At 49.1% G+C, this 23,250-nt stretch overlaps 1 protein-coding gene across 3 annotated transcripts; it reads right to left on the bottom strand.

Annotated features, from left to right (window-relative positions):
- Positions 1-167: 167 nt before the first annotated feature.
- DCAF11 (DDB1 and CUL4 associated factor 11) lies at positions 168-22,935 on the bottom strand. 3 transcript variants are annotated; one of them, XM_083377708.1, is made up of 15 exons: positions 22,857-22,935; positions 21,292-21,468; positions 18,610-18,737; positions 17,738-17,859; positions 16,302-16,366; positions 16,054-16,154; positions 13,345-13,491; positions 13,208-13,262; positions 13,050-13,118; positions 11,036-11,093; positions 9,500-9,685; positions 6,433-6,586; positions 5,318-5,470; positions 3,837-3,943; positions 168-1,533 (listed from the first exon to the last, which is right to left on the bottom strand). In XM_083377708.1, the coding sequence occupies exons 2-15, from the start codon at positions 21,306-21,308 to the stop codon at positions 1,405-1,407; spliced, it is 1,491 nt and encodes a 496-aa protein (XP_083233834.1). In that variant the 5' UTR covers positions 21,309-21,468; positions 22,857-22,935; the 3' UTR covers positions 168-1,404. The 3 variants fall into 3 exon arrangements, with proteins under 3 accessions (XP_083233834.1, XP_083233832.1, XP_083233833.1); XM_083377706.1 differs by having other exon boundaries at positions 21,269-21,468; XM_083377707.1 differs by having other exon boundaries at positions 21,269-21,457; positions 22,848-22,935.
- Between the last annotated feature and the right edge of the window lie 315 nt (positions 22,936-23,250).

Raw genomic sequence — 23,250 nt, forward strand, 5'->3', positions numbered from 1 at the left:
CAACTCGCAGAATTCCTCAGCCGGCATGGAAACCTCTCGCTTTCCCCTCAGCATAGCTGACTCAGGAATTCTGGGAGTTGAAGTCCACGAGTCATAAAAGAGCCAAGGTGGCCTACCCCTGGCCTAGGCCACTTTATGATTCGTGGACTTCAACTCCCAGAATTCCTGAGCCAGCATGGCTCAGCTTGGAAACCTCTCCTTCCTCTCAGCATAGCTGACTCAGGAATTCTGGGAGTTGAAGTCCACGAGTCAGAAAAGAGCCAAGGTGGCCTAGCCCTGAGTTAGCCACCCCAAAAAAGGGCCAGGTTGGGGGCATTTCTAAGGTTAAAGATGACAGCAATACCTGCCCCCCCCACTTCCATGGAGGGATACTCCCCCCCCCAAGAAGGGAGACAAAGAGGCTCCTGGTTTTGGGAGAGGGGGGTGGAAAAGGGGCAACTGTGAAGGAAGCTCGCAGTCCCTCAGCCACAATCTCTAAAAGCTGCCGCCATCTTTAGTGTTGCCCTCCAAATATCCTGCATGCCCGCCCAGCACCCCGAGCCTCCTAGGGGTGTGTGTGTGTGATCAGCGAGCGCTTGCCAGCATCCCTCTGGAGAACAAGGGGTGGGGGTGGGGGGGTGGCTTTCAATCAACCCAAAGGAAAAGCTCTGAGCGCCGGGGAATCTTTCGGAGAATCTCCCGATTGGCAGCTCCTAACTGCAGCCGCCGTTAAGGCCAGTCGGGCCTCTCGGTAGCTCAGATCCGGAGGGGAAAAAAACTGGATTTATTTTATCTTTCTCCATTCCCTGATCAGCTCCAGACCGAGGTCAAGTCTTGTAACTATTGAGGTGCGCTGCCCCTTTTTGGCCAAAGTGGCCAACAAATCCGGACGTTGCGGAGAACAACTAAAGGGGAGGGGGGGGGAAACTGCCTGGGCTAGCTAGGACTGACCGACCGCTCTTGGGGGGTGACGTCCCTTCCATGATTCTATGCACCCCCCCAGAAAGAAGTGGGTTTCCTTCCAAGGACCCTCGGAGGCAACCGGCACCAGGCTCCCCAGCTGTAGCCCTCCAGATGTGAATTCCAAGGGCCCTGGGGCAGCCATCCCCCCCCCCGTCCCTCAAGAGCAGGATTCGTGCTCGGCGCATCTGGAGGGCTGCAGAAATCAGCCCGGCCCAGACAAAAGTCATCCGGCCGAGTCGTTATCCTCGGGATCCGCGCACGGAAGGACGATCCGCATCCTGGAAAGAGCGGTCAATTCAAGAGGGGTGGTGGGGTTCGCCCAAAGCTTTCCCCCCCCCAACACTTCCTGCCCGAGCAAACCCCTTTTAAACTATTGGCAATGGGTGACGTTCGTTTCCCCCCTCGCTCTCAGCCCCGAGCGAGTCCCAAACTGGAGAACGGTGGCAAACCGGCGAGGGAAGGCTACTGGTGTGGGGGACCGGCCAGCCTGGGGTACTTTTCTCGGCCGCTCAGAAGCTGCTGGGGGTCGCCGAGATCGTCTTCATCGTAGTCTGTTTGGTGATACTCCCAGAGGCAGATGTTTCCATCCCACTGCGAGAGAGAGAGAGACAGAGAGAGAGAGAGAGAGAGAGAGAGAGAGAGAGAGAGAGAGAGAGAAAGGGGGAGGGAGAAGAGAGAAGACAGAAAGGGGAGAGGAGGGAGAGGGAGGGAAAAGGGAGAGAAAGAAGACAGAAAGGAGAGAGGAGAGGGGGGAGAGAAGAGGAAGGGGAGAGGAGGAGGGAGAAGGGAGAGAAGACAAAGGGGAGAGGAGAGGGGGGGAAGAGAGAAAGGGAGAGGGAGATAGAAGGGAGTAAGAGAAGACAGAGAAAGGGCGAGAGGAGGAAGAGAGAAAGGGAGAGAGGAGAAGAGGAAGAGAGAGGGAGGGAGAGAGAAGACAGAAAGGAGAGAGGAGAGGGGGGAGAGAAGAGGAAGGGGAGAGGAGGAGGGAGAAGGGAGAGAAGACAAAGGGGAGAGGAGAGGGGGGGAAGAGAGAAAGGGAGAGGGAGATAGAAGGGAGTAAGAGAAGACAGAGAAAGGGCGAGAGGAGGAAGAGAGAAAGGGAGAGAGGAGAAGAGGAAGAGAGAGGGAGGGAGAGAGAAGACAGAAAGGAGAGAGGAGAGGGGGGAGAGAAGAGGAAGGGGAGAGGAGGAGGGAGAAGGGAGAGAAGACAAAGGGGAGAGGAGAGAGGAGGAAGAGAGAAAGGGAGAGAGGAGAAGAGGAAGAGAGAGGGAGGGAGAGAGAAGACAGAAAGGAGAGAGGAGAGGGGGAGAGGAGGAGGGAGAAGGGAGAGAAGACAAAGGGGAGAGGAGAGGGGGGAAGAGAAATGAAGAGGGAGAGAGAAGGGAGAAAGAAGACAGAAAGGGAGAGGGGGAAGAGAGGAGAGGGAGAAGAGAGACAAGGGGAGAGAGGAGAAGAGGAAGAGAGAGGGAGGGAAAGAGAAGACAGAAAGGGGAGGGGAGAGGGGGGGGAGAAGGGAGAAAAGGAAGACAGAGAAAGGGGGAGAGGGAGAGGAGAGAAGAGAGGGAGAAGGGAGAGAGAAGAAAGGGGAGAGAGGGAAAGAGGAGGAGAGAAGGGAGAGAGAGAAGACAGCAAAGGGAGAGGAGAGGGAGGGAGAAGGGAGAGAAGGCAGAAGGGTGGAGGAGGAGAAGAGAGAGGCAGGGAGAGAGGGAGAAAGAGAGATATATTTATTGTTTCTATTCAGAGATTACAGGTAGTTTGAGCCCCAAATTTCTGTGGCTAAGCGAGCCATGAGCTAAGTCGGTTTCGCCCCACTTTACGACCTCTCTTGCCATGGCTGTTGAGGGCGTCACCTGACCCTGGGATGCTGCAGCCCTCGTAAATACGAACCAGTTGCCCATTTTGTTTAAGTGCCACCATGTCAGTATAATAATTGAATAGCTAAACCGCTCACTTAAGGATGTAATGCAACGTAAGGTGGATGACGCGATCGTAGGAATGACTCGGCAAGTGTGTGTATATCCCTTTAAGAGCTGGAGTATAAAAGGGAAGGGTTTTTTTCCTGGAGTTTCCTTCTGTAATTGCCGTGTGTTGGAGTTTGCGGTTTCACCCCGTGGATGTATCTTATTTCTACTGTATATTGGTAGATATAAAGGTAAAGGTTCCCCCCCACACATGCGTGCTAGTCGTTTCCGACTCTAGGGGCCGGTGCTCATCTCCGTTTCAAAGCTGCCAGCGCTTGTCCGAGGACGTCTCCGTGGTCATGTGGCCGGCATGACTGGACGCCAAAGGCGCACGGAACGCTGTTACCTTCCCACTGGAGTGGTCCCTATTTTTCTACTTGCATTTTTACGTGCTTTCGAACTGCTAGGTTGGCAGAAGCTGGGACGAGTAACAGGCGCTCACTCTGTTACGCGGCACTCGGGATTCGACCCGCCAAACTGCCGACCTTCTGATCGACAAGCTCAGCATCCTAACCCACTGAGCCACACCGTGTCCCTATTGGTCGATACAGTGTAATGTAAACCACACTTAATACAAACCACTGTTTGCCGTATTGGCTCCTGGGCTACCTCACCGCAATGAGACGGCGCGTGCTCTGACACCCTGTAACTTCAAATGGGCCGCTACACGAAACGGTTGTAACACCAGGACAACTTCTAAAGCAGGGATTTTCCCCCAACCTTGCTGACTTTTAAAGACTTGTGGACTTCGACTCCCAGAATTCCTCAGCCAGCCCGGTTGGGGACACCCCCCCCGCACTGAAGAACTGGGAGCGCTCTGGCTAGAAAAAGAGCGAGCAAACTACAACACAGCAACAACGTGCTGCTCCCCCTCCAAGATTAACTCCTCCGTCACCGCCAGCGGACCGGACCCCCCCCCCCACCGATACTTGCCGAGGTGCTGACGATCTTCTCCTCGTAGGGATGCCAACTGACGTCCCGGACGCAGGCTTGGTGATTGATCAGTTTCTTCACAATGAGGCCGCTCAGGAGATCGTAGACTTGGGGGGCGGGGAGAGGAAGGGGGGAGGAAAGAGAGAAGAGTAGCATCAGCGGCAACGTAGGGTGAAAAGGAGAAGGCGGCACCCAGCCTTGGAGGATTTTTTTGGGGGAGGCTGAATTGGCCCATGAAAAACAGCGTCTCCAAATTTATTTTATTTTTATTTTATTTTTATTACATTTATATCCCGCCCTTCTCCGAAGACTGAGGGCGGCTTACAAGCTTAAAAGCGCAAAGTAAAATTGGGTATTTCTTAAGTTCTCGCTTGCCCTTTATGTCGGCAGGATCGCCCAGGGAAAAGATTGTCATAGTTTCCCAAAGCCTGACTTAAAAGGAAAAAAGAAGAATACGGCAGAGGATGTTTCGTGGCTTTACATTTTTAGCCTAACACACACACACACACACACACACACACACACACACACACACACACACTACCTCTCTGGTCTTGGGACAAATTAATTGATATATTTGCATCCCGCCTTTTATTATTTTGAAAAAAAAATTCTCAAGGTGATGAACAGATGCCACAAACCTTTCATGTCACATTTTTCCTACAATAATAAAGAGAGACAGACGGACTTGCCCAGTTACCACTTGGCTCTTATGCTTAAGGTGGGACTAGAACTCACCGGCACCCGGTGATTGGCCCAAAGTTCTCCACTTGGCTTTCATGCCTAAGGCGGGACTAGAACTTACCAGCACCCGGTGATTGGCTCAAAGTTCTCCACTTGGCTCTTATGCTTAAGGCGGGACTAAAACTCACCGACACCCAGTGATTGGCCCAAAGTTCTCCACCTGGCTTTCATGTTAAGGCGGGACTAGAACTCACCAGCACCTGGTGATCAGCCCAAAGTCAACCACTCGACCTTCACGCCTAAGGCAGGACTAGAACTCACTGGCACCTGCTGACTGGCCCAAATTCATCCAGCAGGCATTCGTGCCTAAGGTGAGACTAGAACTCACCGGCACCTGTTGACTGGCCCAAGTTCACCCACTCGACTTTCATGCCAAAGGCGGGACTAGAACTCACTGGCACCTCCTGGTTGGCCTAAATTCATCCAGCAGGCATTCATGCCTAAGGCGGGACTAGAACTCACCGGCCCCTGGTGATTGGTCCAAACTCACCCAGCCGGCTTTCGTGGCGAAAACAGAACTAGAACTCACAATCTCTTGCTTTTTAGCCTGTTGCCTTAACCGCTAAACCAAACTGGCTCTCAAATGTCAGTTGATTTTTACTTGGGAGGTCTGCGCCAGCAATCCCGAGTCGATCCCAGGATCTCCTCTCCTACCCAATCCCACTCCTCCGCTCAGATGAATTGCTTTATCTCTTCTTCTTATGCTCGGAGGACGCTCCGGTTCCCGAGCCACTTACCTACCACCCGCCCGGTGGAGCACCCGCTGTAAATGTACTGCTGTCCAGTGCTGTGAGGAGGGGAGAAGCGGCAGCGGATCAGGGTGTGCAGCACTCCGTGGCCCCGGTAGGTCATGAGAGAAGTGTCACCTGGAAGTTTTGATTTACGTCGGGCTGGTGAGGGAGGGAAGGAAGGAAGGGAGGAAGGAAGGAAATGCTCAGTCAGAGGTATCTTAACTTCAACAACTTTAAGATCTGTAGACTTCAACTCCCAGAATTCCCCAGCCAGTATGCTTTAAGACAGGTGGACTTCAACTCCCAGAATTCCGCAGCCAGCATGTGGACTTCAACTCCCAGAATTCTCCAGGCAGGGTATTTTAAGTGGATGGAGTTCAATTCTCATAATTCCTGAGCCAGCCATGCTTTAAGACCTGTGGACTTCAACTCCCAGAATTCCGCAGCCAGCATGCTTGAAGACCTGTGGACTTCAACTCCCAGAATTCCCCTGCCAGCCATGCTTTAAGATGAGTGGAATTCAAATCCCAGAATTCCCCAGCCAGCCATGCTTTAAGATGGGTGGAATTCATATCCCAGATTTCCCCAGCCAGCCATGCTGGTTAGGGAATTCTGGGAGCTTGTCCGCAGGTCTTAAAGTTGTCAAGGATGGGCACTCCTGGGCTAGATTATCTACAGGTGGTCCTCGACTTACAACAGTTTGTTTAGCGACTGTTCAAAGTTACAACAGGACTGAAAAAAGGGAGTTATGCCTGTTTTGCACACTTATGACCGTGGTCAACATTCAGACACTTGGCAATCAGTTCATATTTATGATGGTTGCAGCGTCCCGGGGGGGTGGGGGTCCTGTGATCCCCTTTTGCGACCTTCTGACAAGCCAACAGGGCACGCCAGATTCACTTAACAACCGAGTGACTCACCTAACGACTGCAGTGATTCACTCAACAACCGTGACAGGAAAAGTCGTCAAATGGGGGGGGGCAAAAAATCACTTATAACAAATTGTCTCACTCGGCAACATAAATCTGGCGCTCAATTGCGGTCGCAATTTGAGGACTAGCCAGGGTATATACCCACCCTGCACTCGCTCCCGCTTCTCCCCTTCGAGAGGGGGAGCGTACCTTTTTTGGGCACCTGTTGCCAGCGGTAATCCCAGATCTGCTGGGTGACGGCGTGGCGGGACGCTTCGAGGCCTTCCTGGCCCGAGAATTTGCGCATGTCCCACAGCTTAATGGTCTGGTCCTTGGAGTTGGAGATGAGGTAGCGGGCGTCTCCCTGTGGGAAGAGGAAAACAGCACCTGAAGGGGACATTTTGACTTCTCCATCCTAAACTTCGGAACAAATCGAAGCTTTTTTTGAAGGCTGTCCCTAAAGGACCACATCTGGGGGATACAATAATTATATAACAACGTCAACCATTAGTGCCAGTCAATTTGAGTGTTCAGTTGACTGAGGTTCATCCTTTATGAATAGGTTTTATATAATAATAATAATAACAACAATAATAATAAAAGCTGGAAGGGACCTTGGAGGTCATCTAGTCCAACCCCCTGCTCAGGCAGGAAACCCTATACCAAGGGTAGGCCACCTTGGCTCTTTCGTGACTCGTGGACTTCAACTCCCAGAATTCCTGAGCCAGCCTGGCTCAGCATGGAAACCTCTCCCTTTTCTCCTCAGCAGGGCTGGATCAGGAATTCTGGGAGTTGAAATTCACAAGTCATAAAAGAGCCAAGGTGTTTACCCCTTCAGAAGAAAGGGAGATTATCATCATCATCAACATGTTGGAAGGGACCTTGGAGGTCATCTAGTCCAACCCCCTGCTCAGGCAGGAAACCCTCTACCAGGGGTAGGCCACCTTGGCTCTTTTATGACTCGTGGACTTCAACTCCCAGAATTCCTGAGCCAGCATGGGGGAAGTATGGCCCCCTCATGGCTTGTCGACTTCAACTCCCAGAATTCCTGAGCCAGCATGAGGGAACTATGGCCCCTTCATGACTCGTGGACTTCAACTCCCAGAATTCCTGAGCCAGCATGGGGGAACTATGGCCCCTTCATGGCTTGTGGACTTCAACTCCCAGAATTCCTGAGCCAGCCTGGCTCAGCTTGGAAACCTCTCCCTTTCCCCTCAGGGTAGCTGGCTCAGGAATTCTGGGAGTTGAAATCCACCAGTCATAAAAGAGCCAAGGTTGCCTAGCCCTGCCCTAGATGGCTATCCCGTCTCTTCTTAAAAACTTCCAGTGCTGGAGCATTCACAATTTCCGGAGGCAGGTAGTTCCACTGGTTAATTGTTCTTAAGTGTTCTAGGTTGCTTCTCTCCTTGGTGAGTTTCCATCCATTGCTTCTTGTCCTGCTTTCAGGCCCTTTGGAGAATAGCTTGACTGCCTCTTCTTTGGGGCAGACCCTGAGATACTGGAATAACTGCTATCATGTCCCCCTTCGTCCTTCTCTTCATTAAACTATGCGTGGTCCCGGTGTGAAAGGACCCTTAATTTGGGATTTTCTCTGCCTCCTGGGAGGACTCATCCCATTTTGGAAGGGGTCCTTCATTAAAAGGCACCAGATCTTCAACCGTGGCTGTGCTTTAAAGGAGTTCAACTCTCCAGATTCCCACGCGTTCTCGATTTAAAAAGGAAAGCAAGTGATCAGGCTGTGCGGAATCTTTGATGAGACCTTTCAAAGGGAAACAGCCCCCACCAGAAAGAGGGCCGAGAAAATATCGACAGACCCCCTCACGTCCTGGACATAAGCTGTTTCGACGTCTCCTCTCTGGACGCCGCTATAAGGCACTGCAGGCCCAAACAATTGAGACACAGAAACAGTTCCCCCCCGCCCACACACACACCCTGTGCCATCACTCTGCCGAACACCTAATTCCCACAGCACAGCCCTAGGCCTAAAGATATTTTGCCCACCTACTCGGTCTGTATTGGTATTATCCGACTCATCCTTCTCATCTTTCCTAATACCTTCTCCTGTTGGTGTCTATGATTTATCACTTATATAAATCTTATGATTAGTGACTACGATTAGTCACTATTAGACTATGATTTATCACTTATGATAAATCTTATGATTAGTGACTTATGATTAGTGACTACGATCTACAACCTATCACTTTGTTGCTTGTATGTACACTGAGAGCTCAGGCACCGGAGACAAATTCCTTTTGTCTCCAGTTCACACTTGGCCAATAAAGAATAGAATAGAAACAGAACAGGAAGAGGAAGATAGAGATAGATAGATAGATGATATAGATAGATAGATATAAATATATAGAGATAAGATGATAGAGATGGAGAGATAGAGAGATGATTGATATGGATGGATAGATATAGAGAGATGATAGAGAGATGATAGATATAATTATATATAGAGAGATGATAGAGATAGATGGATAGATATGGATGGATGGAGATAGAGATAGATGATATAAATAGATGATATAGATATATAGAGATAGATGATAGAGATGGATATAGATAGAGATAGATATAAATATATAGAGATAGAGAGATGATAGAGATAGATGGATAGATATGGATGGATGGAGATAGATAGGTAGATAGACAGACAGACAGACAGACAGACAAGGTAGACAATAGAATAGAATAGAATAGAATAGAATAGAATAGAATAGAATAGAATAGAATAGAATAGAATAGAATAGAATAGAATAGAATAGAATATGGAATGGAATAGAAATAAGGAATAGAATATAAATAAGGAATAGAATAAATAGAAATATAGAATAGAATAAAAATATAGAATAGAATAGAAAAGAAGAGGAATAGAATAGAAATAAGGAATAGAATATAAATATACAATAGAATAGAATATAAATATACAATAGAATAGAATAGAATAACATAAAAATAGAATGGAATGGAAGAGTAGAATAAGAATAAATAATAGAATAGAATTAGAAATAATAAAATAGAATAGTAAAATATAGAATACTAAAATATAGAATAGGATAGGATAGGATATATGGAATGGAATAGAACTAAGGAATAGAATAGAATAGAAATAGGAATAGAATAATTCCATTCCACTCGTGGACTTCAACTCCCAGAATTCCCCATCCAGCCAGCTAGTTGGGGAATGCTGGGAGTTGAAATCCACAAACCTTAAAAGGTTACCAAGGTCAGACATCTCTGCTTGAGGCCGAGCAGGAGCAGCCGGGCTTACTTTGCTGTCGATGAAGGTGATGCCATCCTGGTGGCCTGCCAAGATCCCCACCGGCCGGGGGTCGTCCTCCCGCATGGTACGCCGGTCCCACACTTTGCAGATGGCGTCGTCGCCCCCCGAGAAGACGATGTGGGAGCTGTTGTCTGCAAAGGCCACGGCATTCACGTCGTCCTCATGGGCCTCAATCTGCCGGGGGGGGGAAGGGAGCAAGGTAATCCGAGGCCAGGAAGGGCCGGGATTTCAGCGGGAGAGCAGAGATAAGACAGTGTATTTCCCAAACTTGATGGGAATTGCTGCCTTGCCCCCAAAGGCAGCTAAACTCTATTAGAGGCCACACTGGGCAAGCCAGAAGAGTTCTAGAGGACCGTTAGGCACTCAAGCTCTGGAGGCTTCCCTTACTTAGACTGAAGGACAATGAGCTGGTCCTTAGGGAGAGAATCATGCTGGCTGCACGGACCGGCGGTGGTATCGGGGGGTTGGGCGGGTGGATGGTTTCATGCACCCACCTATTAGCACCCACTCAAGCGCTTGCCTGCCGATTATGCGGCCCGGTTCCCAATGGGGAATGGAATGGAATGGAATAGAATGGAATATAGAATAGAATAGAAATAGAAAAGAAATAGAATAGGAATAGGAATAGGAATAGAGAATAGAATAATAGAATAGAATAGAATACAGAATAGAACAGAACAGAACAGAACAGAATAGAATACAGAATAGAACAGAACAGAATAGAATAGGAAATAGAATAGAAATAGAATAGAAATAGGAATAGGAATAGAGAATAGAATAGAACAGAACAGAACAGAGAACAGAACAGAATAGAAAATAGAATAGAATAGAATAGAATAGAATAGAATAGAATAGAATAGAATAGAATAATAGAATAGAATAGAATAGGAGTAAATATGGAATAGAATAGAATAGAACAATAAAATACAGAATAGAATAGAATAGAATAGAATAGAATAGAATAGAATGGAATAGAATAAGAAATAATGGAATAGAACAGAATAGAAAATAGAATTAGAATTAGAATTAGAATTGAATAGAATAGAATAGAATAGAATAGAATAGAATAGAATAGAATAGAATAGAATAGAATAGAATAGAATAGAATAGAATAGAATAGAATAGAATAGAATAGAATAGAATAGAATACAGATTCCATTCCACTCCACTCATGGACTTCAATTTCCAGAATTCTCCAGACAGCCAGCTAGTTGGGGAATTCTGGGAGTTGGAAGTCCACAAGTCTTAAAGTTACCAAAGTGGGACATTTCTGCTTTAGGCTAAGCAGGAGCAGCAGTAGTATCGGGGTGTGTGTGTGTGTGTGTGTGTGTGTGTGTGTGTGTGTGGTTTCATGCACCCACCCACCCATTTGCACACACACTCATGCACTTGCCTGCCATTTACACAGCCCGGATTCTCAATGGGCCACAGACCAGTACCGGTCGGTGGATCGGGGGTGGGTGGGTGGGATTGGGGGTTGGGAGACCCCTGTGCTAAAGAACTCAAGGTCCCCACCCCGAGTACCTTAAGCGTCCGCTTATTCTGCTCCATGTCAAAGACGTAGACGCAGCCGTAGTTGGCCCTATGGAGTGGACAGAGAATAAAAAATAAATATGTCACTTCGTGGGGCTGACACACCCCAACATTCACACTGAGGGGACTCGGGCAACAACCCTGCACGAGAGAAGACTAAAGCCGGCCCTTGCCTTGACTTACGACCAAAGTGTATGTGAGACATTTGTTAAGTGAGTTCTGCCCCGTTTTTAACGACTTTTCTCGCCACGTTTATTAAGTTAGTCACCCGCGTGCTAAGCGAATCCGGCTTCCTCCGTTGACTCCTGCTTGTCGGAAGGTCGCACAAAAGGGATCGTGGGACCCAGGACGCTGCAACCATCCTAAGTACATGCCGTTGGCCAAACGTCCGAATGCTTTACCATGGGGCCACGGGGCCACTGCAGGTCAGAAGTGGGCAAAGCAGACGTAAGCCACTTTTTTTTCAGTGCGGATGTGACTTTGAGTAGTCACTTAACGGTTGTGAGTCAAGGGCTAGCTGTGTTGGAAGAGCCAAAACCTGGAATATTGCAGCCGATTTTGGCCAGCACATCACAAAAAAGATGTTGAGAGTTTGGGAAAAAATTCAGAGAAGAGCAATGGAGAGGCTCAAAGGCCTGGAGACCAAAACATAGGAAGAACGGCTGCAAGACTTGGGTTTGGCTAGTCTAAAGAAAAGAAGAAACAGGGGCGACATGAAAGCAGCTATTCCAGTATTTGAGGGGCTGCCACAAAGAAGAGGAGGGGGTCACGTTATTCTCCAAAGCACCCAGAGGGAAGGACGAGAAACACCGGTCGGAAACTGTCCAAAGAGAGAAGCAACCTGGAATTAAGGAGAAACTTCCTGACAGTGAGGACAATTAACCAGCGGAACAGCTTGTCTCCAGAAATCGTGAGCCCTCCATCACTGGAGGTTTTTAAGAAGAGACTGGACAGTCACTGGTCTGAGACCGTATAGGTCCTCCTGCTTGTGCAGGGGGCTGGACTAGAAGACCTCCAAGGTCCCTTCCAGCTCTATTCTCTCTATTCTAAAGCATTTATTTTATTTATTTATTTATTTAGAAAAGTCACAGGGTGTCTATTTTGCCTTTGGGCCTCCAATGGGCCTTTCAAAGGAAATTTATTTTATTTTTTTATTTTATTGGATTTATATACCGCCCTTTCCCAAAGGACTCAGGGCGGTTAGGGTTAGGGTTAGGGACCTGCTAAGAGCTGGCAGGCCAAGGGGCATCGCTTTCGGTGCTGAGAGAGAGAGAGAGAGAGAGAGAGAGAGAGAGAGGGAGAGGGAGAGGGAGAGGGAGAGAGAATATGAGGGGGTGGAAGGCGCCCAATGGCAGGTCATCCTCAGAAAATTCTTGCCCAGCGGAGTAGAACAGAGATCCCCATCCTTTCCAGGTGGGCAGCCTGGAGGGGGAGAGGGGGCAAAGAGGGGATGTTTTGGTGGGAGGGGCAGGTGCGCATGCGTACAAGTACCCATTGCTCGCGTCAGTGGGGTCAAGAGCAGCTGTGACGCTTGCGCAAGTGGGCCTGAGAACGCCAGCGACGCTCATGCCAATGGGTCCCAAGTCCAGACGTTGGGGGCGAGTTTGGCCCCGAGTCTCTGTGATTCTCACGGGAGTGATGACGCGAGCACTCGCGCGAGGCCCCAAGCACCTGTGACCCTGGTGCGGGTGAAGCTCAAGTGCCTGCAACGCTCTCACGACGAGGCTGCGAGTCCTAACGCTGGCGCGAGCGGGGACCCCAAACACCCACGATTGTGCGAGTGAAGCCCGAGCGCTCGCACGAGGCCCCCAACAACTGACACTCTTGTGGGGCCTGTGTGCACACGCAGCAGCCAGCCGCGCATGCGGTCCAGTTGTCAATAGGCCACGGACTGGTAGCGGGCCGTGGTCCACAGGTTGGGGAGCCCTGAGCTAGAAGACTTTGTTGTTCTCCAAAGAAAAGATTCAGGAGGGGAAAAGATCCGTTTTCCGAACAGCCAGCTTACCCGCCAAGCACTTCCTTCCCCTCGGAGGAGACTGCCAGGGAAAAGACGGCGAAGCGGCGTTCGTCGGGCCTGCAAAAAAGAAAAGAAAAGAGGGATTCGTTTATACCGGGTGCGGGGTCTCTGCCGTTCAACGGGGCCGGCCGGGGTCTCCTCTTTACCTCAAATCCAGGGCTGTCTGGGTCTCCGTCTCCCCGTAGATGTTGCAGATGTGAACTAAGAGAGAAGGGAGCAAGGGCAATCAGCTAGTACGGACTACCTGGAGGAGGCCTCCAGTCCCCCGCGGTGCCCTACTCACTGTAGTCAGACCAGCTGGAGTAGAGAAAGTGGGTCCTGTCGGGGGTGAAGGCCACGTCCAGCACGCTCCAGCCTACGTCTCGGGCTTTGATACTCCGGATGTTCCGGAAGGCTCCGTAGGCGCAGTCGTATAAGCGGATTCGCTGGTCTGAAAAGGGGGGGGGGAGGAGGGGGGAGAAAGGGAACAGAAAGTACGCTCTCGAGCCAAGCAAACGACGCACTTCGGTTTTCCTACCTTCCCGCACAAGTCCTCGACTTGTGTGACTGTAACCGAGCCTGTTCATCCCAGTTCCAAGTTTGTGACAGTTGTTTAAAAAAAAAAGATTTAAGCGTTCATTTCTTCGTTTGTAGCCCACCTTGTACTATTTTTTACGAGGAGCACGCTGGCTCGAATGCTTGGGAAGGCTGGCCGGGTGGTTAGCGAAGAAAAAGTGAAAGATGAAAGGAGCCCCCAACTGGACGTCCCAAAAGTTGCTTTTTCACGAGGCAACCCGACTTTTCTCGGTTTTTCTTTGAAGAGGTTTCGCCTCTCATCCCGGAAGCTTTCTTCAGTTCTGACTGAATGGTGGGGAAGGGAAGGATTTATACTCCTCGCAGACAGCCGGTCATTTGCTTTCTTTTAGAGGGCCGTTGAGGCCACGTGGAGGTTTGTCTTGTGTCCTCAGGGTCACCTGAGCGGTGCAAATGGGTGCGGAGCCTTCTTGGAACTGCTGAAAGGACCGTGTGGTAGACTGGAGATAAATGGTGTCGTGTCCCCCCCCCCACTCTGTTGAGAGAGGGGTGCTCAGTTTGGACCTAGATGGCCTCTTGGACCCCCTCTTTCAAACCAGCAGCCCATCTCCAGTCTACAACACAGCCCTTTCGACAGTTCCAAGAAGGCTGCGCAGCCATTTGCATCGCTCGGGTCACCCTGAGGACGCAGGACAAACCTCCAACGACCCTCTAAAAGAAGGCAAATGACCGGCTTTCTTTAAGGAGTATAAATCCTTCCACTCCCCACCATCCAGTCAGGGCTGAAGAAGCTTCTGGGACGAGAAGCGAAACGTCTTCAAAGAAAAACAAGGAAGTCCAGTTGCCTCTTGAAAAACAACTGAGGACACAGACAAACCTCCAGGTGGCCTCAACGACTCCCTAAAAGAAGGCAAATGACCAGCAGTCTGCAAGGAGGATAAATCCTTCCGTTCCCCCCACCCACCCTCCACTCAGAGCCGAAGAAGCTTCCGGGACGGGAAGCGACACGTCTTCAAAGGCAAAGAAGGAAGTCCAGCTGCCAACTGAAGAGAAGCAACTTAAGGTCCTCCTCCTTCTGTGGTCCTCCTTCTTCTGTCTTGCCTCATGAAAAAAGCTTCTGGCTCGAGAACAAATAAAACAGCGAACAGATCGAACGTGGCTTCGTCCTCCCGATTTCCCCCATACCAGCTCTGTGAGATTAAACGGGCCCAGGGAGGGGGCTTGCCCAGAGCCACCCAGCTGGCTTTATAACCTTGCGGCAGTCATTAAGCAAATCGCCCTGTTAAATGCGAACCGGCGGTTAAGTAGGCAAATGCTGTGGTTCTTAGGTGAACCAATGGCTTATTTATGGGGGCCCCAAACACGAAGGACTTTCCGGCTTTGCGACAACACACATAAGCTACGGTCAAACGGGACACGCCTCAAGCAGCCGTCGATGCAACCACCTTGCCAAGCTCCCGGCGTTTGGTTAGGAGAGCTAAGGGCGTGTGGGTGGGCCCTGACCCTCAGCATTTCAATCCTGGGTCGTTAAGTAGCCCCAAAGTAGCTCTGTCGTCGCTTTGAACGGTTGCTAAGAAATCGGTCGTATACTCCGTATGGTTTTGCTGGGCAGCTTCTCAGCTTTTGCTTGATTAAAATAAAAATAAATAAAAAAATACAGAAAACCAGAAGTTTGCCTTTAAGCTTTTATGTTTTTATTCAGCTGAACAAAGACGGGCTGCTCTAAAAGAGAGAAGCCCCGAATGGCAAGAAATCCTTGTTATTTATTCTTTCTGATTACATAAGCAACCCACCCAGCAAAGCTGACACACACGTAAAAGATTTCACCCAGTAAGTCTAGCACGCTGTAGATAAGGAAGGGAGAAAGTAGAAGCAGCTAAAAAATGTTCCCTTTGGGGCGTTTCCCTCAAGACATCGTACGTTCCCGGGTGGGTTAGGACGTCGGGTGTTTTCCTTGCTGTCCTTTCATGACCCTGCATCCAGGACCCTGCAAGTGCCCAAAGACAGCAGGGCCATCGGCACATATTCACAATTGATACCTCCTATGCTGTCTCCTAATTCCAGGGTCAACAGTTTCGAGTTGAAGACTAGCTATTACCCTCCAGCGTTCTGTTCCGTAAAGGAAGAAGAGATCGTCCAAGGTAATGATTTAAAAGCTAACCAGCTGATATGACGGGGATGACTCAGCAGGGTCTGTGTCTCTTTAAGAGCCATTTTTTAAAGGGAAGGCTCTGCTGATGTGTTCTCCCTCTTCCGTTTCCTGCTGCGGCTGCTGTTTCGTTGCATCCTGCTGTTATCAGCCTGTGTATGTATACTGTTCCTGGTCTATGATATTGTAGACAGCGTAAGATAAACCACCATTTAATATACACCACTGTTTACTGTGTTTACTCCTGGGTTATCTCAGCGCAATAAGACTGTGCACGCTCTGACAATGATCTAAAAAAGGAACCATTAAAAAAAAAAGTTTGCGAGGTACCTTGACAAGCAGACATAAAGAGTTGTCCATCGCGGGAATAGATTCCGCAGAAGGCTTTCTGCGAATAGGAGTCTGTGATAGTCAGGTGATTAGGAAGGAAGCTGGGAAAAGAGCAAACAGGAGGCACAGATTATCCTGGCAGAGATTCTCTTCTAAAACCACTCTTCTGTTTCTTGCCTGAGAATTTATATTTCACACAAACACACACACACACACACACACACACAGGTCTCTGATCAGATGCTTACTGTGACACGATCCGTGAACATTCCCCAGCTGAGAAACTGCTGTTATGGCAAAGGCCTCGCTCCCTCTGCGGGAAAGGAAAAGAGAACGCGTTACATTACACCTTCTCACGATCTCTTCTAGGACCAGAAAAACAATCCGGAAAACCCAAGTTAGGGTTAGGGTTGATTCTGCCCCAGAACATGGATGGCAGAAGACTCTTTTTTTGTGCGTGTGTGTGGGGGGGGGAAGGTACCAAAATAGCCCAAATGAGTTCTCTTCATCTCTGTTTCTTGCCAAAATGTAAGATTCTTCCTCACGAATAAGGACGTTGTTGACCTATTCTGAAGCCCCAAAGCACTTTTAGGGGAAAACTAGAATAGAATAGAATAGAATAGAATAGAATAGAATAGAATAGAATAGAATAGAATAGAATAGAATAGAATAGAATAGAATAGAATAGAATAGAAAATATGGAATGGAATGGAATGGAATAGAATAGAATAGAATAGAATAGAATAGAATAGAATAGAATAGAATAGGTAATAGAATAGAATAGAATGAATAGAATAGAATAGAAATAGAAATAGAAACAGAATAAAATATAGAATAGAATAGAATAGAATAGAATAGAATAGAATAGAATAGAATAGAATAGAATAGAATAGAATAGAAAATATGGAATGGAATAGAATAGAAAATATGGAATAGAGTGGAATGCAATAGAATAGAATAGAATAGAATAGAAATAGAAATAGAATAAAATATAGAATAGAATATAGAATAGAATAAAATAGAACAGAACAGAATAGAAGCTGGAAGGGACCTTGGAGGTCTTCTAGTCTAACCCCCTGATCAAGCAGAAGAACCTATACTGTCTCAGACAGGTAAATGTCTAGTCTCTTCTTAAAAATCTCCAATGATGGGGCGCCCACAATTTCTGGGGGTAAGCTATTTCACTGGTTGATTGTCCTCACTGTCAGGAAGTTTCTCCTTAATTCCAGGTTGCTTCTCTCCTTGATGAGTTTCCATCCGTTGCTTCTTGTCCTTCCCTCTTGTGCTTTGGTGAACAACCTGACCCCTTCTGACTTGTAGCAACCCCTCAGATACTGGAACACTGCTATCATGTCTCCCCTATTTCTTCTTTTCTTTCGACTGGCCAAACCCAATTCCCATAGCCGTTCTTTGTATGTTTTACTCTCCAGGCCTTAGTTGCTTTTCTAAAAGCTATAGATTTAATCAAAAAACAGAAAGCGCCTCAAAGAGCAGACATGACCAGCAGCCTCACAATCAGACTGAGGAAAGGAATATGGGATTCAGACCAGAGGCCCTGCTTCCGTAGAAGACCCATGTTAAATGACGGCTTCCTCCTTTTTCCATCTTGATCCCACCCTGAATATATAAGGCAAAAAACAAACCAATTTGTTTCCAGCATCTTAGAAGAAGCAGAACAGGATACCTGGCAAAGTAGCTTTGGGATGCTACAGGCACCTCGCCCTGGGCCAAGCCTGCCAGTTGCTAACTGGATGCGTGTTTTGATCTCGTTGTACTCCAGTTCCCGTGTGTCTGGTGTCAAATCCACTGCGGAAGATCAAAAGAGAGGGACCGCGTATAAAATAAACCCAGGGCAAGCTTTGGATATATAGATAGATAGATAGATAGATAGATAGATAGATAGATAGATAGATAGATAGATAGATAGGGAGTTTTTAAGGGACGCGGTGGCTCAGTGGGTTAGGACGCTGAGCTTGTCGATCAGAAGGTTGGCAGTTTGGCGGGTCAAATCCCGAGTGCCGTGTAGCAGAGTGAGCACCTGTTACGTGTCCCAGCTTCTGCCAACCTAGCAGTTCTAAAGCACATAAAAATGCAAGTAGAAAAATAGGGACCACTCCGGTGGGAAGGTAACAGCGTTCCGTGCGCCTTTGGCGTCTAGTCATGCCGGCCACATGACCACGGAGACGTCCTCGGACAAGCGCTGGCTTTTCGGCTTTGAAACGGAGGTGAGCACCGGCCCCTAGAGATGGAAACGACTAGCACGCATGGGCGGGGGAACCTTTACCTTTACGGAGTTTTTAGTTTCAGTCTGAGACTGTCTGAAATGTTAGGAGTTCTGCCCGAGGCCTAATTTTAGTGTTTCGACAGAATTCTGGATCGCTGACAGGCTAAGGCCCAAGAGTTTTCAGAGCGAGGAGAGAAATTACACCATTCGGATTCCTGAGATCTAATCTTGCCTACCCAGTTTTCCTCAAATACGAAGCCCGGCCTTTATGGATTTTGTTTCTTTGCTATTATCCACATTTAAGAAAACGACTCGCAATTTCTTGGCGATACCTGGGGGTTTGTACTGATCTCCCAAACGTCCTTCCCAAGCATTGTCAGTGTCGTCGTCTGAATCGGAAACAGCCTGGAACACCCGGGCGCTGGCTGCCCCCCCTCCCTGCATGAGGTGAAATTGTCCTCTGGGGAAAAGCAGGAAGGAGACAAAGAGAAGCATTAGCCATTACAAACCCATTGCTCTGTGAACTCATTGACCCCAAGTGCTATAGTCCTTCGGAACCGTATCGTTTGCGTGTTAGCCACAGTACATTCATAGGAACTGAGCCATCTTTTTGCTTCCCCGTTTTCTCTCGTTCTCCAGTAATTTTAACGGAGCAAGCCACGGGACTATTTCATCCGAAGCAAACACTGTTCTGAAGGCTTCAAGGAGAAGACTTTAAGAAAAAACGAAGGATCAAGCTTTCAGAGGCAAGACAGGAATTCAATCTGGGTTGGTCCTTGGGACCAGAGTTTTAAGTCTTCTGAGCTTTACGACTCGTGCTGGAGAAACTTTTCTCTACCAGAATATAGAGGAGTCTACATTCCAGTAGAGACATATTCTCCAGGCTAAAATGGAAGTTGGTCTCCCAACGTTTCAGTGATATAAACCCACGACAGCAAACTGGGAAAGGCGGAATTATCCTAATTTATTTAGTTGCCTCGTAGGCACAAGCTGCTTTTGAACCGCGCTCCAAAATGTCCTGCCCAGAGATTGAAGGCACACAGATTTTCATGACAGAAAGCTGATTAATCAGAAAAAGCTTCTTGGATTTGCATGACTGATCGGCTGCTTTTGATTCCTGCGTACCACAAGTTGAAAAGGCAGGAAGGATGGCCGAGATCTTTTCAACTAACCAAGATCACGAAAGGAACCAGTTTTAGGGAAGGGCCAAACCCAAAATGTCTTTCTTCTCAGTCAGGCCATTGTCCACAAGGAATGATTATATTTCCTTTTTCGTGTGTACTTGAGCCCTTGGTCAAAATTCTTCAGTGTTAACACTACTTTATATGCTTAAAAACTTCTCCTATCCTAGGCCATGTAACTAGAGGGGAATGCTTTATCAAAACCGAATGCAAGAGTGGATACAAAGGCACAAACACAAATTCTTCATAAGAAAACGTAACAATGTTAAGGGATTGGCGATTATTTTAAGGCGCCCAGTCACTGCAAACAACATGCCATAAACACCATTGGCTTCTGGTGAGAGTTCAACTCAACAATTAGGAAGGCAGTTAAATCCAAGTCATAACTCTTGCGACCGTCATGGATTCTTTTTACGATGTACGTGTTTTCTGGAAAATACATAATCCTCACTTAGCTTCAGCCAACAGTATATTAAATACACCCATTAGTTCCTTGTGGAAAATATTCGATACAGGTAATCCTTGATTTGCAACCACAACGGAGCCCAACATTTCTGTTGCTAAGCAAGACAGTTGTTGACCAAGTCTTGCCCCCCCCATTTTACCAGCTTTCTTGCCACAGCTGTTAAATGAACCACTGCTGAATCGCACAGGTGTTAAAACTTAACACAGTTTGCTAACTGGATTTGGCTTCCCCATTGACTTTGCTTGTCAGGCGGTGGCCAGACATGATCATGTGACCCAGGACACGGCAACTGTCATAAACAACTTGCCAATTTTGATCACGTGACCACAGGGATGCTACCACGGTCGCCAGTGTGGAAAAACGGTCGCAAGGCCCTTTTTTCAGTGCTGTTGTTACTTCCAACAGTCACTAAATGAGCTACCGTATACTTAGCACGTCGTTCTCTTGCTAGCCTGGCTTGACCAATAAAGGAGAGTATTTATAGCTCAGGGTTGAAATGAGGGGTCCTTGGTGCTCTCTGTGGTTGGTTGGTTTTCTTGCAGATGTTTCATGACCCAAACTAGGTAACGTCATCAGTGCTAGAAGTTTACTCAAACCTGATGTCAATGCTGCTAACATCGGATGTTCTCGCTTGACAACATAGGGAGACGTAGCCTTCCTTTAACTCATATATTACTTTTAGAGCTAGAATTAGTGGACGCTGGGAGGGAGTAGGGAGAATGTATCTCAAGACTGTAATAAGAGAAGAATTTGGCGGGTTGTTAAACTGGAGGGGAAGTTTGGGTTTGAAACTAATTGGAGAATGTGATTTATGACGTTCAATTAAGGGAGGGAATTGTGTTTGATAGGATGTGTTCAGGGGAGGAGAATTCAGATTTTGGCTTCCAATGTGTAGTTATGCAACTAGAATAAAAGATTCTTTAAGGTAAACAATGCCTTGAAGTTCTTAGATGTACTGCTTTTGTCGGAACCACAACACCTCCCTCCCGTTTAGCACTGATCACGCTACCTAGTTTGAGTCGTGCAAGGTTTGCAATTCTGATCACACGACCACAGGGAGGCTACAACGGTTGCGTGGAAAAAAAAGTCAGAAGTGCCTTTCTTCAGCGCCGCCGTCACTTCGCACAGTGGCTAGACGAACGGCTGTTAAGTCGAGGACTCCCCCGTATTCTCCTCTTGGGTTGAGAAGCAGCGGGTTTTTTTTCCCCCCCAAAGAATGAAGGCCCGAAAGTCCAGCTTCCTTCTGGAAAAGCCCCTCTTGGGACCTCCCCCTGGGGGAGGCCGATTTTTCTCCCCCCCAAGCTAGGATTGGACAGAAAGGGGGCAGGGGGGAGGTGGAGTTACCTGCGCAGTAGGTATGCCAATACCTGGGCCAGATCCACATCCTCGTCGTCCTCGTCTTCGCTGCGCAAGATGCCCGAGTCCCTCTGAGACCAGCTGCTTTGGTTCTCCCGGCCCCCAGAGCCAGCGTTGCTACTGCTGCGGGAGCCCATGGCTTATCAGGGCATTCTCCAGCTTGGCCCCACACTCACACTCTGCCCCTCCTGGGGTTCAGAAAGGAGACGGTGGTGAAAGAGGAAAGCCACCCAAAGAAAGCAAGAGGAGGAGGGGCAGGGAGGCGAGGACACGGCGCCCTTCCTCCAAAGCCCATCCAGGCCCTTCTTACTGAGGACTAGAGCCACTGAGCCGCCTCAGAAGCGTCCAGAAGCCTCCCTGTTTCAGCCCTCCCTCTCCCCACATAGCCTCCAAAGCCCCTTCTTATTGAGGACTAGCGCCTTTGAGCCACTTCAGGAGGGTCCAGAAACCTCACTCTTCTGCCCCGCCCCCCCCCATATCCGTAGAGGACATGGTGGCTTTTGCCCAAGCCCATCAAGTCCCTTCTTACTGAGGACTAGCGGCTTGGAGGGGCTTCAGGAGTGTCCAGAAACCTCACTGTTCTGCCCTCCCCCGCCCCAATATCCGTAGAGGACATGGCGGCTTTTGCCCAAGCCCATCAAGTCCCTTCTTACTGAGGACTAGCGGCTTGGAGGGGCTTCAGGAGTGTCCAGAAACCTCACTGTTCTGCCCTCCCCCGCCCCAATATCCGTAGAGGACATGGCGGCTTTTGCCCAAGCCCATCAAGTCCCTTCTTACTGAGGACTAGCGGCTTGGAGGGGCTTCAGGAGTGTCCAGAAACCTCACTGTTCTGCCCTCCCCCGCCCCAATATCCGTAGAGGACATGGCGGCTTTTGCCCAAGCCCATCAAGTCCCTTCTTACTGAGGACTAGCGGCTTGGAGGGGCTTCAGGAGGGTCCAGAAACCTCCCTGTTCTCCCCCACCCCCAGAGCCGTAGAGGCCATGGCGGGCTTCCTCCAAAGCTCCTCAAGTCCCTTCTTACTGAGGACTAGCGCCTTTGAGGCAACCTCAGGAGCGTCCAGAAACCTCCCCCCTCGTAGCCGTATCCCAAAATCCCCCCCCACACACACACAACAATCCCAGCATTCAAGGCTGGAAAAGGCTTAACAGGCTCCCCTAAGTAAACAACCCCATCCCGGGGGGGGGTCCTCAGGAGCAACTCCCCCCCCTAACCTTTCACCTCCGCTCGTCCACAGCCCCCACCAATCGAAAAACAGCTTGTTAGAATGTTTTCCCCCCCCACACTCCGACCGTCGCCGGGTCTCCGCCAATGGGCGGCGCATTCGGGCTACGCTCCTCCAATCAGCAGGCACCATACTGGAGGGGACACTCTGGCTGCCCAACTGCCCTTCCTTGCCCACCAATCAGGAGGGTTCTTGGCATTTTTAGTTCTAGCCCCCGCTTTCGGGTTGTTCCCCCCCCACTCATTACCCCCTCCTCGGAGCGGTGTCAGCCGGCCAATGAAATGCCTCCCGCTGTTCCTTTGGCTGCTCTTCCCTCTCCCCCCCCCCCGCCGTGAGCGCGAGACCCTCCTCACCCTCTAACGGTCGGAGCGCGAGGCCTTGTTTACATCTTACAGGGGCCGCCGCTTGAACCCGAGTGGAGCAGGGGCCGAGGGGCGGGGCGAGCCGACTGCGAAGACGATTGGCTCCTGCTCGTGTCAACCGGTCGTACGTGAAGGCTTTAAAAAGAGGCCTGCCCTGCTTTGATTGGTTTGTTGCTACGGCCCTTCCTCGTCCCGCCCACTCTGTAAACTGTGTGATAAAGTAAAACGCGTCTTCGGCTGCAAAACACGGGCGGAAGGCGGGCGAAGGGCGGGAGAGTTGCTCTCCGATTGGCTTTCTTGACATTGACCGGCACTTCCGTGGAAACGCTCTGCTCGGAGGGATGAAGTTGTGGGTAGGAGGCGGGCTCTAGAGGAACTTTCTCGC

Source organism: Vipera ursinii, assembly GCF_947247035.1.
Source record: "Vipera ursinii genome assembly, chromosome: Z".
In the NCBI taxonomy this organism is placed as follows: domain Eukaryota; kingdom Metazoa; phylum Chordata; class Lepidosauria; order Squamata; family Viperidae; genus Vipera; species Vipera ursinii.